Below are 18,021 nucleotides of genomic sequence, written 5' to 3' on the forward strand. Positions count from 1 at the left end.
CCGCCTGTACTCACCAAGGCTGTGCACTCACACTCCCGCCTGTACTCACCAAGGCTCTGCACTCACACTCTGCCTGTACTCACCATGGCTCTGCACTCACACTCCCACCTGTACTCACCATGGCTCTGCACTCACACTCCCACCTGTACTCACCATGGCTGTGCACTCACACTCCGCCTGTACTCACCATGGCTCTGCACTCAGACTCCCACCTGTACTCACCATGGCTCTGCACTCACACTCCCACCTGTACTCACCAAGGCTGTGCACTCACACTCCGCCTGTACTCACCATGGCTCTGCACTCACACTCCCACCTGTACTCACCAAGGCTGTGCACTCATACTCCGCCTGTACTCACCAAGGCACTGCACTCACACTCCCACCTGTACTCACCAAGGCTGTGCACTCACACTCCGCCTGTACTCACCATGGCTGTGCACTCACACTCCCACCTGTACTCACCATGGCTCTGCACTCACACTCCCACCTGTACTCACCAAGGCTGTGCACTCACACTCCGCCTGTACTCACCATGGCTCTGCACTCACACTCCCACCTGTACTCACCATGGCTCTGCACTCACACTCCCACCTGTACTCACCAAGGCTGTGCACTCACACTCCGCCTGTACTCACCATGGCTCTGCACTCACACTCCCACCTGTACTCACCATGGCTCTGCACTCACACTCCCACCTGTACTCACCAAGGCTGTGCACTCACACTCCGCCTGTACTCACCATGGCTCTGCACTCACACTCCCACCTGTACTCACCATGGCTCTGCACTCACACTCCCACCTGTACTCACCATGGCTCTGCACTCACACTCCCACCTGTACTCACCATGGCTCTGCACTCACACTCCCACCTGTAATCACCAAGGCTGTGCACTCACACTCCGCCTGTACTCACCAAGGCTCTGCACTCACACTCCGCCTGTACTCACCATGGCTCTGCACTCACACTCCCACCTGTACTCACCATGGCTCTGCACTCACACTCCCACCTGTACTCACCATGGCTCTGCACTCACACTCCGCCTGTACTCACCAAGGCTGTGCACTCACACTCCGCCTGTACTCACCATGGCTCTGCACTCACACTCCCACCTGTACTCACCATGGCTCTGCACTCACACTCCCACCTGTACTCACCAAGGCTGTGCACTCACACTCCGCCTGTACTCACCATGGCTCTGCACTCACACTCCCACCTGTACTCACCATGGCTCTGCACTCACACTCCCACCTGTACTCACCAAGGCTGTGCACTCACACTCCGCCTGTACTCACCATGGCTCTGCACTCACACTCCCACCTGTACTCACCATGGCTCTGCACTCACACTCCCACCTGTACTCACCATGGCTCTGCACTCACACTCCCACCTGTACTCACCATGGCTCTGCACTCACACTCCCACCTGTAATCACCAAGGCTGTGCACTCACACTCCGCCTGTACTCACCATGGCTCTGCACTCACACTCCCACCTGTACTCACCATGGCTCTGCACTCACACTCCCACCTGTACTCACCATGGCTCTGCACTCACACTCCGCCTGTACTCACCATGGCTCTGCACTCCCACCTGTACTCACCAAGGCTGTGCACTCACACTCCGCCTGTACTCACCATGGCTCTGCACTCACACTCCCACCTGTACTCACCATGGCTCTGCACTCACACTCCCACCTGTACTCACCATGGCTCTGCACTCACACTCCGCCTGTACTCACCATGGCTCTGCACTCCCACCTGTACTCACCAAGGCTGTGCACTCACACTCCGCCTGTACTCACCATGGCTCTGCACTCACACTCCCACCTGTACTCACCATGGCTCTGCACTCACACTCCCACCTGTACTCACCATGGCTCTGCACTCACACTCCGCCTGTACTCACCATGGCTCTGCACTCCCACCTGTACTCACCAAGGCTGTGCACTCACACTCCGCCTGTACTCACCATGGCTCTGCACTCACACTCCCACCTGTACTCACCATGGCTCTGCACTCACACTCCCACCTGTACTCACCATGGCTCTGCACTCACACTCCGCCTGTACTCACCATGGCTCTGCACTCCCACCTGTACTCACCATGGCTCTGCACTCACACTCCCACCTGTACTCACCATGGCTCTGCACTCACACTCCCACCTGTACTCACCAAGGCTGTGCACTCACACTCCGCCTGTACTCACCATGGCTCTGCACTCACACTCCCACCTGTACTCACCATGGCTCTGCACTCACACTCCCACCTGTACTCACCAAGGCTGTGCACTCACACTCCGCCTGTACTCACCATGGCTCTGCACTCACACTCCCACCTGTACTCACCAAGGCTGTGCACTCACACTCCGCCTGTACTCACCATGGCTCTGCACTCACACTCCCACCTGTACTCACCATGGCTCTGCACTCACACTCCCACCTGTACTCACCATGGCTCTGCACTCACACTCCCACCTGTACTCACCATGGCTCTGCACTCACACTCCCACCTGTAATCACCAAGGCTGTGCACTCACACTCCGCCTGTACTCACCATGGCTCTGCACTCACACTCCCACCTGTACTCACCATGGCTCTGCACTCACACTCCCACCTGTACTCACCATGGCTCTGCACTCACACTCCGCCTGTACTCACCATGGCTCTGCACTCCCACCTGTACTCACCAAGGCTGTGCACTCACACTCCGCCTGTACTCACCATGGCTCTGCACTCACACTCCCACCTGTACTCACCATGGCTCTGCACTCACACTCCCACCTGTACTCACCATGGCTCTGCACTCACACTCCGCCTGTACTCACCATGGCTCTGCACTCCCACCTGTACTCACCAAGGCTGTGCACTCACACTCCGCCTGTACTCACCATGGCTCTGCACTCACACTCCCACCTGTACTCACCATGGCTCTGCACTCACACTTCCACCTGTACTCACCATGGCTCTGCACTCACACTCCGCCTGTACTCACCATGGCTCTGCACTCCCACCTGTACTCACCAAGGCTGTGCACTCACACTCCGCCTGTACTCACCATGGCTCTGCACTCACACTCCCACCTGTACTCACCATGGCTCTGCACTCACACTCCCACCTGTACTCACCATGGCTCTGCACTCACACTCCGCCTGTACTCACCATGGCTCTGCACTCCCACCTGTACTCACCAAGGCTGTGCACTCACACTCCGCCTGTACTCACCATGGCTCTGCACTCACACTCCCACCTGTACTCACCATGGCTCTGCACTCACACTCCGCCTGTACTCACCAAGGCTCTGCACTCACACTCCCACCTGTACTCACCATGGCTCTGCACTCACACTCCCACCTGTACTCACCATGGCTCTGCACTCACACTCCGCCTGTACTCACCAAGGCTCTGCACTCACACTCCCACCTGTACTCACCAAGGCTGTGCACTCAAACTCCCACCTGTACTCACCATGGCTCTGCACTCACACTCCCACCTGTACTCACCATGGCTCTGCACTCACACTCCGCCTGTACTCACCAAGGCTGTGCACTCACACTCCGCCTGTACTCACCATGGCTCTGCACTCACACTCCCACCTGTACTCACCATGGCTCTGCACTCACACTCCCACCTGTACTCACCATGGCTCTGCACTCACACTCCGCCTGTACTCACCATGGCTCTGCACTCCCACCTGTACTCACCAAGGCTGTGCACTCACACTCCGCCTGTACTCACCATGGCTCTGCACTCACACTCCCACCTGTACTCACCATGGCTCTGCACTCACACTCCGCCTGTACTCACCAAGGCTCTGCACTCACACTCCCACCTGTACTCACCATGGCTCTGCACTCACACTCCCACCTGTACTCACCATGGCTCTGCACTCACACTCCGCCTGTACTCACCAAGGCTCTGCACTCACACTCCCACCTGTACTCACCAAGGCTGTGCACTCAAACTCCCACCTGTACTCACCATGGCTCTGCACTCACACTCCCACCTGTACTCACCATGGCTCTGCACTCACACTCCGCCTGTACTCACCATGGCTCTGCACTCACACTCCGCCTGTACTCACCATGGCTCTGCACTCACACTCCGCCTGTACTCACCATGGCTCTGCACTCCCACCTGTACTCACCATGGCTCTGGCTAGGAAAGCCCACATCGCTCCTTCCGAGGTAGGTTCCTTGTCCGGGGCAAAGTCCTGGTTCGAGTTCGGGAGGAGGGTCCGGGAGTGTCCGGGGAGGGGGGAGGGTGAGGACAGGGTGCAGAAGAACAAACCAGCTGAGGGGCGGGGCCATGTCAGTGAGGGGCATAAAGCACCAATCAACTGAGAAGGGCGTGGCTCAGAGTGCGAGCTGTGTGCCAGTGAGCGTCAATCAACTGAGAAGGGCGGGGCTCAGAGTGCGAGCTGTGGGCCAGTGAGCGTCAATCAACTGAGAAGGGCGGGGCTCAGAGTGCGAGCTGTGGGCCAGTGAGCGTCAATCAACTGAGAAGGGCGGGGCTCCGAGTGCAGGCTGGTGGCCAGTGAACGTCAATCAACGTAGAGGGGCGTGGCCGGGTCTCCTATCCCAGACACCGCAGCTGCATTTACCTAAGTTGGGGTGGGGAAGTCAAGTCAGCGGTGGGCGAGGAGTCGAAGAGAGGGTCGGACGGACCAATCATCGATGAGGGGCGGGGCAAATATTAAACTAGAACGCTATACAGTTGACGAGGGGCGGGGCCTGGATTCACCAATCCGAGGGCAGGACGGTTGGGCAAGGCTTAGCTACAAGGAGAACTAGAACCAATCAGTGAAGAAAGGCGTGGCCACGAGCAGCTCTGGAACTCCAATCAGGATGACGGCGGCCCGGTCCCTGATATTTACAGTTTACGCGAAACCGCCTGCCTATTTCTTGTTCAATGCCATTTTTCTCTTTAATCGCCAATGTTCCTGTTCCTTTACATACCTTCACGCGTAATCGAGAACGGGCTTCACCGGCGCGCTTATTTAGGACCAGCGCGAAATCCGCCATCCTCTTTAAAGTGTAACTGTCGCGGAAGCCTCGCGCGCCTCACAAAGATGGCCGCTAGCGTGCCACTCATGGTGCACATGCCTCGCCCTGCTCTAATATGGCCGCCACATAGCCCGGCGTGCCACGCACAGACATGGCCGCCCACGGCGCGTATACCTCTCCCTGCTCTAATATGGCCGCCACATAGCCTGGCGTGCCACGCACAGACATGGCCGCTCACGGTGCGTATACCTCGCCCTGTTCTAATATGGCCGCCACATGGACTGGCATGTCCCGCACAGATATGGCCGCTCACGGTGCGTATCCCTCGCCCTGTTCTAATATGGCCGCCACATGGCCTGGCGTGCCACGCACAGACATGGCCGCTCGCGGTGCGTATACCTCGCCCTGCTCTAATATGGCCGCCACATGGCCTGGCGTGCCACGCACAGACATGGCCGCTCACGGCGCGTATACCTCGCCCTGCTCTAATATGGCCGCCACATGGCCTGGCGTGCCACGCACAGACATGGCCACTCATGGTGCACATGCCTCGCCCTGCTCTAATATGGCCGCCACATGGCCTGGCGTGCCACGCACAGACATGGCCGCTCGCGGTGCGTATACCTCGCCCTGCTCTAATATGGCCGCCACATGGACTGGCATGTCCCGCACAGATATGGCGCCTCGTGACGTCAGTTACCGGCTCCCCAGCAGACCCGTGCCTCAGTGTTTCCGGGTACACCGGCGTCCCCGGGGCAGAGGGCGGAGTCGGCGGTGTTTAGCAGGAAGAGGATGGCCGGGACGGAGCAGCAGGCAGGTGTGAGAGACTCGGAGAGGAGCCGGGCGTGGGCGGCAGGCAGCCAGACCTGCGCATGTGTATCAGGGGGGTGGGTTGGGTTGGGTTGGGTGGGGGCAGAGCCCGTCACAGGCCCCCTCCCCCCTCCCTCTGCACGTGTGTTCATCTTTCCCGGGAGCTGGCCCTGCCTAGAGCATTGCACCGCATGCAGGAGCCCCATGTCACCCCTATGCGGCTGGGGTACACTGCACCCCCTCACTGCCTGTCTGGGGCAGGCATCGGGCTCTGTTTATTTATTCAGGCCGAGCCTAGCGTCAGAGTACAGGGGAATAGGGGCAATTGCAGGAAAGGAGCAGTTGCTTAGGAGGGATATGGCATAGGAGCAGGGACTGAGCAATGAACCCCCATCCCCCCCTGCTGCTACTGTACCCTCTTCTATGTTAACACCCCTCTTGCTCAGACTTTTAGCTGGCACTCGCCCGCTATTACCTGATGGGATGTTGCGCTCCATGTGTCAGGTGCCACCTGCACATGAGAATAGAGATGGGTCATGGGCCCCCAGTTGGTGTAACCGCGCCAGGCGCGGTAATCGGGCAGCCCGGCTTAATACACTCCTAGGTGTGGGGGCGCCATTATTGTGTGTGCCAGCACGTATGATCGCCAGCGGACCGGCCTCTGGATTGTATATAGGAGGGGGTGCAGAGAAGAGGGAGGTGCTGTTTGGAGGGGAGAACGCATGCACCCAGCATTTTACCTGAGACTCTGTGATATGCTCCCCACTGTCTCCTTCCCTGGTTGCTTGTAGATCCCTTCCTGCCCATTGCTTGAGCTCCCGGGTTTGCTCCCCTTTTTGCTGCTTCCCTAACTGTGTTCTTCCTCCTATGATTGATTGTGAAGTGCTTTTTTGCCACCCAGAGCTAGGTCCGCGCTTAATACTTACCCTAATAATAAGATGTGGGAAGTAACCTCTGTATATGTATTAGGCTGGTTTTCATTGGTGCCTTATTGGCAGTTGTCCTGAAAAGGCTATTTTGATAAGGCGGGCTCGGAAACAACAATATTATGCAGAGGATGAGCCAGTAAAACTCAGACTCCATGTCAGAAATAGTCAAAGTGGATGGCAAAACCCAGCTTTATATACTCAAAATAAAGCTTGGACAGCATACAAGCAAAAAACGGCCCAGGTCTTAGAGTTTCTCATACAAAACAATACTTTTAATACCAAAAACATGTCTGAATGGCAACATTGTATTACAGATCCTACAGGGTGAGGGGATTGGGTAAGGGAATTGACTATGTACATATTCTATACAGGTTAAACGCATGATTGGATACTACCTATCTGATGGCTCCTCCTGATACCTCCTCTAAATTGATAACCATAATAAAACATCACTTATACGATGGACTATAGGTTGGTACAATACGTACTGGACGGCCTAGCATTGAGAGTCTTGATTGGTTGACATTCTACTAACCAACCTTGAACAACTTGACAAGTTGTCAAGACGTGATCCAGACAGGAGTAGGGGGAGAGAGGTCCATGGAGCCAGGGTGATTGTCTTTGTAATTAGCCTAGTGCAGAGACTCATGTCTGAGAATGTGTAAGGAGTTAAGGCATCCTTCTGTGTTCATTACTAATGATTAAGCAGGGTTCTTAAATTTTTTCATGTGTGAGAGGACAGAGCTTGGAATTATTTTACCCTGATTTTATGAGCATTTTAGTTAATATTAATGCAAGTGTTATGGTCTCTACCATTCAGATCACTCCAAAGCTTCTTTTTCTTGAAGTCTTCTGACTTCTAATTATCCTGGACCTGGCTCACAATAATTGGTTGCACTTTTCCCGACTTTAATTTGTATACTTCTTGCGTCCTGGAAATCTTTCTTGTGCTTTGTCTGTAACAGTCAGACGCCCCTAAATTCTCAGTACCTTGTCTAGGGCTTCAAGCTACTGTCGGGACTCTGCATGTATCTGTATTTTATTCATTCAGCATTCTGTGCTCTTTAAAAGTCTTGAGGCCTTTTGTTTACTTAGAAGCAGGTTGCGGCTTCCATTTCGGAAAAGATGGCTGCTCATTACTGTAGCGTTTCTATGTTAATGAACTATATACACATGCCGTTCATGTTGCATTCAGGTTTTATATTGCTGATTGTTATGCACCAGCCATGGAAGTTATGGTATCGATGGAGATACATCATCGTTAACTAGCAACTTTTTTTGTTGCCCCTTTTGCTCGTGTTTCTCTGTTATACAGAAAACCTTACTTCCTCCTTGCCTTTAGCCTTTTTCTGAATCACTCGCGGTACTATTCCTTTCAGGTGTATTACTTGTTCAGCGGTGAATATTCTGGTAAGATCACGGGAGTTTCTTTTTATCCCTTCTTTGGTTTCTTTCCCTTCATCTTTCGTTCCTACTTGTGTATTTACCTGTCTTTCGGTTCTAAACCCTTCAATCCTTTTCTTCCTTTCCGATTCTGCTTTACCTACTTACCTTTTTTCCTTTTCTTTCCTATTCTGTCTTCCGTGTGTCCGAGGCTCTATCTGCTTCCAGAATTCTCCTACCGGTATCCTCTCTTGCCCGCTTCCATTTTCTTCGGTACCGAAGTTCTTGGTACCGCCAGTTCCTACGGAGCCGGACCTGCCTCCTGCGGTGCTTGCTGGATCTTGCAGTTCCTACGACATCTGCCTCCTGCGGTGCATGCTGGATCTTGCAGTTCCTACAACGTCTGCCTCCTGCGGTGCATGCTGGATCTTGCAGTTCCTTCCCATACTACAAAGTCCGTTCTTGTCATCTGATTTCATTGCATACTTCAGCAGATCTACAACTCGTGCCTTTTTTCACCACAAGTGGGAACCACAGTTAACAAATGGGACTACGTCTTTAGACTGATTCTACTGGTACTTATCCATTCCGGCAGTACCCTGAAGAACATCTGCTACACAGGGTTTTTTCAGCCAACAGCTTTTTCCCTGCAGTTTTGGGACTGGCTTCTGGGAGATCACCGGATTTGGTACCCATCCGGTCACGGTGGCCTCCGAGGAGCCACGTCCTTATTTACATCAAAAGCAAACCAAAAAGAAGAAGGAATCAAAGAAATAGCGAAGAAGACCGGATTGGGCAACTTCTACAAGCTCCACCGGAGATTCAGGTGAGGAGGAGTTGGGCAAAGAGAAGGGGAAGTTGTAGGTTTTGACACTGATGTTCGTATTCTTTATGGTTGCAGTGTATAAATGCATATTTGACCTTGTGAGTTCTCTTCATGTTGAGTGCATGTGTGCTTCATGTCTAGTGGATGCATGTATGGTTCCATTATCCGGTTTAGTTGTTCTCGCCATCTTCAGTTTACTGCATGTTCATCCCTTGTACCTGCCTGGGATAGGGGCAGTATGGTTGTCTTAAGGAGTAGCTTTTCTCGCCTGTATGTTTAGTGGATCTGGGGAGGGGCAATAGTTTTGGATACTAACGGCTGCTTTTCGTCCTGGAGTGGTCCAAAGAAATCAATCACAATTTCACTCCAGACGGCCTCTGGCAAACCAGACGTGCACAACTGCTCCAGTTTCTCTGGCATCATAGTGCACTGACCGAGATGACCTGACTGCACAGTGCGTTGAACGGGGAACCACATGTAGTCCCTGATTTGAATTTTTGTCGCAACCACCCCTCTGTGTCCTTTGTGAGCCAGGTTGGCGGAATTCAAAGGGTGGTATTCTAGAACCTCTCATAATGATCCCTTCCGCAGATACTGAGAGTTCACCTTGTACCTGCTTGAAAGCAAACCGGTCTGTTGCTGAAACCTCCTTTTTTTTGGCAGCCCTCTAAGGGCACTTGAGTTCATACGCCTCAACATGAGTTTCTTCAACTTGGTCATAGAGGTATTCCGCAGGGCACACTCAACGATGCAAGGTATGGAAATTGGTTCAGACGGTAGTGTCAGAGTTAGGATGTTGATGTATTCCTCAGCAATAAACATGCAGGGTGTCAACTCCGGCAAAGGATGTCTGGACTATATTCTTTGTGTGGTTCGTGAATGATGCAGAAATTGTAATCCTGTAAATGAAGACCCCATCGTTCAATCCTTGATGGCATTTTAATACTGGGGTTACCATATATTGTAACCAGAGCCTGATATGTTAATATTGTGAACAGCTTACTAGTGAGAAACCCGTAGTGTTTGCAGGCCCAGACCACAGCTAGACCTCCCTTCTCAGGCTGAGATTAATTATTTTCAGTGTCTGACGAGCTCTTGCTGGCGTATGCAATTATTGACTGTAGAGCCTCTCAGCCCAGTTGATGTCCACTTTCATTTGTCAAAAAGCTGTATCTCACTCAGAGGGCCGTTGAAACTGTACACCCTACTTAGTAAACTCTTAGTGCAGTACTTGTGGTGCTGAAATTCATAATGTATCGGCTACAATAACTGGTCATTCACAGAAAGGAGCGGAAATCGCTGACGCCTTGAGCTGAGATGTTTGCGATGGCTTCGACTTTATCCGTGTCAGGGGCCATTCCATTACAAGAGACTATATGTCCATAGAACCTAAGTTGAGTCTTGTGACATTCACACTTGTCAGCATTGAGCATAAATCCAGCCACTAGTAGTACAGCACACACTTCCCCAAGAGGCTGGTCATGCTGCTCTATGTATGACCCAAAGATCTGAATATTGGGACTGTAGTTGAAGCAGTTTTTGACGTCTGATAACTTTCCTGGAAAATCCCAGCTGCCGACCAGATGCCAGAGCTCGAGCTTTTGTAATGAAACAGGCCTACATGGGAAGAGAACGCTGTAATGTATCTTGACCGATAAGTCTCAAGCTGATGGTAGCCTTTGTTGAGATAGTTTCGAGTAGAACTGCACCCCATTGAGCAAAAGTAATACCTTGTTGGCCTGTCTCATGTCTAAACAAATGCGTGTATATTTCATGGAATTTATCTTGGGGGCAGTGTCGATGTGCGACACCCATGAGGTGGGACCTGATGCTGGTTCAATCATGTCATTCATTAGCAAGCATTTTATCTCCTTCTCCACTTGCGACTTAAGATGAAGCGGTATATGTCGAGGATGATGCGCTACCGGGGCGATGGGCTCATCAATGTGCGGTGCTACTGGAGACGTCCTATCCCTTGAAATAGTAGCAGAAATGTACACACTATAGGGTGTGCTGTCTTTGTGGTGTAAATTATAGCTGCAATGTTCATTGCTGTGGCAGTCGAGTGCCCCAATAAATTGCTACCAGACACTTTCCTTGAAGGACATGCACTTCAGAGTTGAATTTCCTGTCTTTGTACTGGAGAACGGTTTGGAATTTGGCATTGTTGATTGCCGAGCCCTTTGCGTCCCACTGAAATACTCGCAGTTCAGAGGGGTGTCTGTGTCGGTTGACTGGTTATCTTTCTGAATTTCAAGGGACCATGATGTTCAGCGTTGCTCCCGTATCTGACACATTTTGCAGATTGATCGCCTATGAGTATGCTAATATCACTCCGTCCAGTGTCCACTTGGTCAGACATCATGTAAGAGTAGTCATAATGCCAATGAGAACCATTCAGTGGCTGAGACAGGAATCTCCCTGTCATCTGACACACGACTCGTTATGTCTCTTATGGCATTGACATCATGTCTGACGGGTAACAAATTTCACACGCTTGCCAGATGATTTTTTTCCCTTTCACAGTTGGTGCACTTCTGTCCCCGAGCCGAACCCATGATGTTCTCATGTGGAAAAGGCAGCATGTACCGGAAGCATGATACTTCCTTGCCAGTATATTTCCACCGTGCATGTCCTTCGTAGAATGGGATGGTTGAAATATGGGCTCACCATTGCTGGCTTCAGTTTGCACGGCCTGTGCTTCTGCCCTTGCTTCGGTTCTTCCATCATGAGAATGGTGGGTAAGGGAAGAGGTTCTCTTGAGAGCTTATTTTGGAGAGGAGGATAGACATCCCTCCTATAATACAAAAATGACTAGCCGTTTCATTTGTGAAGTTGTGAAATTCGCATTGGGCTACTAACTTGCAAACCCTAGTAGCAAATGTGTCCATGGTTTTCCCTTACATCTGACGCGTTCTTTAAGCATGTGCATTTCGTGGTCTATGTTCCACTGCAGGTCAAAATATGCACTCAGTCTTTCTGACCCTTGTAAGAATCTACCTGATGCAGAGGCAGTGCAAGGATAAGGCTTTCGACTTGATCACCGACCAGATTAATCAACAGACTTCTTGCAAACTTACCATTATATAGGCCTCAGTGTCGTTTTCAAATCGCATCAGCCAATGCTCCAATCTTGTTCCAAGTACCTGAGGGTCAGACGTGCCAAAGGGCGTCGGACAGCGAAAAAGCAGCTGCACCTAATGGCTCTGCGCCAGCCCCTTCTTTGTCCGACATCTTGTGTGCTGTTTATTCTGCCACATAAACCTCGATTGATGGACACATATGATGTCTGTTCCTCCTTTCACAAGCATGTCCGTGCACCAGTGTGAAATGATGGTTATGGCACAGATGATGTGCACTTACTGTCACGCATGCATTATTTTTGTGTTTGTGTGTATATGTATCTTTATTTTTTTGTTCAAGTCATACGGCAGGGAAACTGAGAACTGCTTTCCACCTTCGTCGCCATTTTCGTGTCTGGATCACTTCACGCGAGTAAAGGTGAAGCGTAAAGAAAGACACTGAGCCAGAGTACACAGCAATGTCTTTATTCTTCTGCTGCATGTGAAATGAAGACGTGCATCTACTCTTCCTGATTTCCACCCCAGACCTTCTCATTGGCTCACACGCCGTTAGTGTGGAGTGTCACAGAACTCACTGCAACATTCACCCTGGAAAGACAGTATATGACGTGGCCTGGGTGTAATATTTCTTTCACAGGGGGTGGGAGTGCTGACCTAGTCTCTGTAGTGGGACTGTGACCGAGGAAGCGGGGAGAGAGGAACAATCAACACAAAAGGGGTTACCTATTCTGCACACCCTGGTCCTTCAGGTAAAATCAACATGAAAAATATATAGATTGGACCTGTGGTGATGGGATGAAACAAGCTACTTCTCTAATTCAATACATATAACAAATTGTATTAAGTGATACAAATACACATATCTTTATGTCACACTAAAAACATTAATGCTTATTCAAAACATCATAATTCACAAAGTTTCATGCTTCATATCCAAATACTCTCCATCAATCATTCATACATGTATACATAAAAACCTTGACGGCTTCTTACTTCCTAGTGCGGCTATTATTAAATGTTACACTTTATATTGCATTAGTAACGTATTCACTTTTATCTATGAACCCAGTCTATAATCAGTGTCATATACAGTTGATTATTATTTTTCAACAGTTCTTAAAGTCGACACGTGTTTCGGTCAAATGGACAACAGTACTGTCCTTTTCTTCTCAAGACCTTCTTCAGGACGTAGGGCAAAGTATAAATGTCTTGCCCCTCAAGGACTGGAGTGAGCCGATTCACATCTAAAAGACATATATAATAAAACCTATCAGGGTCTTGTGTCATTCCAATTTCTTTATACAAAAGACTATTACTGTCATATACCCAGCGCCATGATGCCTTTTGGCGACTGTGCGCTTTATAAAAGCTGATAGATAACATATATGCAATTCTCTCTAATATATGCATAACATCTTCCTCACACCTGTATATCAACTTCGCAGGTGCAGCAAAAAGATGGACTGAATCCCTCACAGGTACCTAACAGTCCATTTGGGCAGGTCCTGTAGAATATAATGTGACAGGAAACGTTTGTTTGTTTTCTATCTGATGATTATTATATTTATGGTCCAGATTATTGGTCATGTCCAAAATGTACTTCCACTTACACATTCCAGGTGCGGATATCTAACGCACCATCTCGTGTTCTTAAGATGGGGGTGATCAAAAACCGTCTTTCTTCATTTTCCTCTGAATCCTATGATCATAGCACACCAGTATGTATCATAATATTCATACAACTCTTTAGGACAAACATTTGTAGTCCCCAAAGTGTGTCATATATAGAAATGTAAAGAGGCACTTACCACCCTTACAGATCCAAACTGAATGGATAGTTCTTATATCAGGTGGTATAATTCATCCACTATATCGTGCTCCTGGAGACAGTAATATTGCAGTATTCTTCTTGCAGGTTCTGTATTTTGAATACAATTAATATATCTTTATCATCTTTACTCTACTAGCTGTTCCCAGTTTTTGTCATCATTCCAATTATTCGTTGATACAGCCCAACTATAGTATTTCCAAAGAATCTAAATACGACCTACAATTCTACGTATCTGTACATGCCCCAATAATCAATGTGACTACGGGTTTCAAATTTACAATTTTCCTTATATTATCATGTTTTCATCAGGCTCCTTCTAGCATACATGTATCATATTTAGGGCTTCACCCCCCAGTTTAAAAAGATGGCCATGCCCTAAGCACTCTCGTCATTTCTATATTTGTTGCAGCTGTTTTTCCACAGCGTTTACTTTTCCATTACTGCCTATGTAGTATCTATTTTTAAGCTAGTTTTGGCATCCATGTGGTGATATTGCATTAATTTTTTCCGCATAAGTTCACTAGTCATCCACTCACCGAAATATGGCCAAAAGAAATAGCTTTTTCTCTTTGTAACAGTACGCAAGTGTTGTACTATACATTTTCAATCCAATGCAATGGAAAAAGGACAGCTGCTATAGGTAAAACAACTTGAGAAATAAGACAGCGTATATCAGAACATAGGAGCTGTATATGTAACAAGGTTGCAGGTAAGCCTCTGGTTGATCACTTCACAAAATTGAAACAAAAGGACACAGACATGAAATGGTTTATCCTCCAGCACGTCAAAGCCAACATGAGAGGAGGCGACTTGGGAAGTGTACTCCATCGCATTGAGCAGCGTTGGATCTATACCTTAGATACAGCAGAGAGGGGTTTAAATGTGTCTGTGGAATGGAACGCCCTGGTGACCAAAAAATGACATTCAGCGATGATGTTATGCCCTGGACAAGCCAAGAAATAAGGTAGAGAAACATGTTACTTATCAATATGTTTTGTAAGGTCGTCTGTACTACTAAAAACTGGTAGTAAAAATGATGTTGAAATATTGTATCCATAAGACTGCATATTTGGACATCTGAATATGTTTGGATGTTACATATGATGTAGCTTCCACCTCACTGTATCTCTGTAGTGAGTAAAATGCCTTATTGGCATAGATGAACTGAAAGTAGACAACTGGGCCACCTAAAGAATTCTTAGTGGCCCCTCAGTATGGTTTTGTAGAGGATGGTTTGAGATGGGACTAATTTTGTACTAATTTTGCAATCATTTGGAGAGATGATTGTGGGTGGCACAATGATGTGTGACATATCTGCATTTATGCACCTGTAATGGTGTTGGCATAACTCACTGTGTGTCCATATTGGCAAGAGGATCTACATGAGATTTATCTGAGGATGGCATATAGGCCGCAGCCATTTATTGTTGGACATACTTTCAATATGGCGTTGTTGGTTACCTTTTGGCTCGCCAGTTCGGTTTGTATAATTTATGTGCGCAGGGAGCTGCCATGTGAATAAATTGTCGACACTGTTTTTAGTGTTTTATTATCGCTGTCTATAGCACAGATATATACTGAAGTCCCTTTTCCATTGCACTGATTTGCATTCCCAGTGTTCATCACTGCTGCCTAAAATACGGACATATATTTAAGTCCTTTTTTGATTGCATTGCTTTGGAATGAAAATGTATAGTACAACGCTCGCGTACTGGTTACAAACAAAGAGAAAAAGACATTTCTTTGGGCCATTTTTCAGTAAGTGGATGACTAGTGAACTCATGCCGAAAATGAATGCAATATCACCACAAGGGTGCCAAAACTAGCATAAAAATAGATACTACATAGGCAGTAATGGAAAAGTAAACGCCGTGGAAAAACAGCCGCGGTAAATATAGAATTGGCGAGAGTGCTTAGGGCATGGCCATCTTTTTAGACTGGGGGGTGAAGCCCTAAATATGATCTATGTATGCTAGAAGGAGCCTGATGAAAACATATGATAATATATGGAAAACTGTAAATTTGAAACCTGTAGTCGCATTGATTATTGGGGCATGTAGAGATGCGTAGAATTGTGGGTAGTATTTAGATTCTTTGGAAATACTATAATTGGGCTGTATCAACGAATAATTGGAATGATGACAAAAACTGGGAACAGCTAGTAGAGTAAAGATGATAAAGATATATTAATTGTATTCAAAATACAGAACCCGCAAGAAGAATACTGCAATATTACTGTGTCCAGGAGCATGATATAGTGGATGAATTATACCACCTGATATAAGAACTATCCATTCAGTTTGGATCTGTAAGGGTGGTAAGTGCCTCTTTACATTTCTATATATCACACACTATGGGGACTACAAATGGTTGTAAAGAGTTTTATGAATCGTTGATACATACTGGTGTCTTATGATTATAAGATACAGAGGAAAATAGAGAAAGACGGTTATTGATCACCCCCATCTTAAGAACACAAAATTGTGTGTTAGATATCCGCACCAAAAATGTGGAAGTACATTTTGGACATGACCAATAATCTTGATCATAAATACAATAATCATCAGATAGAAAACGTACAAGTGTTTCCTGTCACATTATATTCCACAGGACCTTCCCAAATAGGCTGTTGGGTACCTGTGAGGGATTCGGTCCATCATCCTTTTTGCTGCACCTCTGAAGTTGATGTACGGGTGTGAGTAAGAGGTTATGCATATATTAGAGAGAATTGCATATATGACAGTAATAGTCTTGTGTATAAAGAAATGGGGATGACACAAGACCCTAATAGGTTTTATTATGTATGTCTTTTAGATGTGAATCGGCTTACTCCAGTCCTTGAGGGGCAAGACGTTTATACTTTGCCCTATGTCCTGAAGAAGGTCTTGAGAAGAAAAGGACAGTATTGTCCATTTGACCGAAACACGTGTCGACTTTAAGAACTGTTTAGAAATAATAATCAACTGTATGACACTATGATTATAGACGGGTCAGAGATGTATGTGAATACATGACTAATGCAATATAGCAGCACTAGGAAGTAGGAAGCCGTCAAGGTTTTTATGTATGTATGCATGAATGATGGATGGAGAGCATTTGGATATGGAGTATAAAACTTTGTGAATTATGTTTTGAATAAGCATTCATGTTTTTTAGTGTGACATACAGAGATCTGCGTATTTTGTATCATTTAATAAAATGTGTAATATGTATTGAATTAGAGAAGTAGCTTGTGTCGTCCCATCACCACTGGTCCAATCTATATATTTTTCATGGAGAGAGGAACATCCACCTGCATGTTGCTCCTTGCAGGCGAGGCACAGAGATGGGGGAGCGGAGGAGGCAAGTGTCACAGCTGGACAGGGGATATCCAGGCTGGATAGGGGCCATGCGAGTCAGCTTCGCTGACCTCTTCGGGATGGTTGGTTGTTCCTTGTGATCCGGTGGGAGCATAGAGACTAAGGGTCAGGCTTAGACATAGTAGGGGATGAGAAAAGCTGTATGGGCATTTACAGATGTTAATGTCATTGCAGTGGGCCCAACTACATTAGCATCAGGCCCCACATGTTAGACAATCCTGGCTGCACCTCTGCTAAGCCTGGCTACCCAGAGAGAGCAGTGTGCTTGGCTGGCACACCAAAACAGTAGACCAAGAATGATTGGACAGTTGTCTCCCTCGGGGCTCTTACTTGAAAACGGGGAACGGTAGTTGAAATTACCACACGCCCAAATCAGGAACACATTGAAGTTAGCACCCCCTTAAAGCTGCTTGGAAGCAAAGTGCCTAACAATAAATTTCACATAAGAAGGGAAAAAATGATTTGGAACGATGTGGTAACTCTTCACACAGATACAGACAGATGGCAAGTAACTTAAGAGGATTGTATGGCAACAAGAGATGGTGCAGTGTGGCCCCCAACTAGCTATTGTTTTTGCAGTGAAGCAACAGTTGTAGACTACAGCTGCCCATGACAAAAGTTCAGTTGCTCTCTCACCATGAGGGTGATTTGGTGGTTGACTACTCATTTCAGTTTACAGCGCTCTCACTGAGTCCACTTCGTGATACGTGGGCATTTGTATTTCTTTTTGTACTTATTTCCACAGGGATATCCATTTCCATCAGACTTGCAGTAACACATCCACACAAGGTGGAGGC

The 18,021-nt window shown here is 48.1% G+C and overlaps 2 protein-coding genes across 4 annotated transcripts in view; one reads left to right on the top strand and one right to left on the bottom strand.

Annotated features, from left to right (window-relative positions):
• Positions 1-5,053, bottom strand: part of CRAT (carnitine O-acetyltransferase) — a 362,964-nt gene extending 357,911 nt beyond the window's left edge. Inside the window, exon 1 of one of the 2 annotated variants that reach the window (XM_069609217.1) lies at positions 4,956-5,053. In XM_069609217.1, coding sequence (XP_069465318.1) covers positions 4,956-5,021 — 66 coding nt within the window. In that variant the 5' untranslated portion in view covers positions 5,022-5,053. Of the gene's footprint in view, positions 1-4,144; positions 4,291-4,955 lie in introns of those variants that run through there. The other variant, XM_069609218.1, reaches the window with a different exon arrangement.
• A 636-nt stretch (positions 5,054-5,689) lies between these two features.
• The window catches only part of PTPA (protein phosphatase 2 phosphatase activator), a 698,483-nt gene continuing 686,151 nt past the window's right edge, over positions 5,690-18,021 (top strand). The window contains exon 1 of one of the 2 annotated variants that reach the window (XM_069609220.1): positions 5,690-5,820. In XM_069609220.1, the coding sequence (XP_069465321.1) occupies positions 5,796-5,820 (25 nt within the window). In that variant the 5' untranslated portion in view covers positions 5,690-5,795. The remainder of the gene's footprint in view (positions 5,821-18,021) is intronic. The other variant, XM_069609221.1, reaches the window with a different exon arrangement.

Source organism: Ambystoma mexicanum, chromosome 8 (assembly GCF_040938575.1).
Source record: "Ambystoma mexicanum isolate Mex_15411 chromosome 8, UKY_AmexF1_1, whole genome shotgun sequence".
Classification (NCBI taxonomy): Eukaryota; Metazoa; Chordata; class Amphibia; order Caudata; family Ambystomatidae; genus Ambystoma; species Ambystoma mexicanum.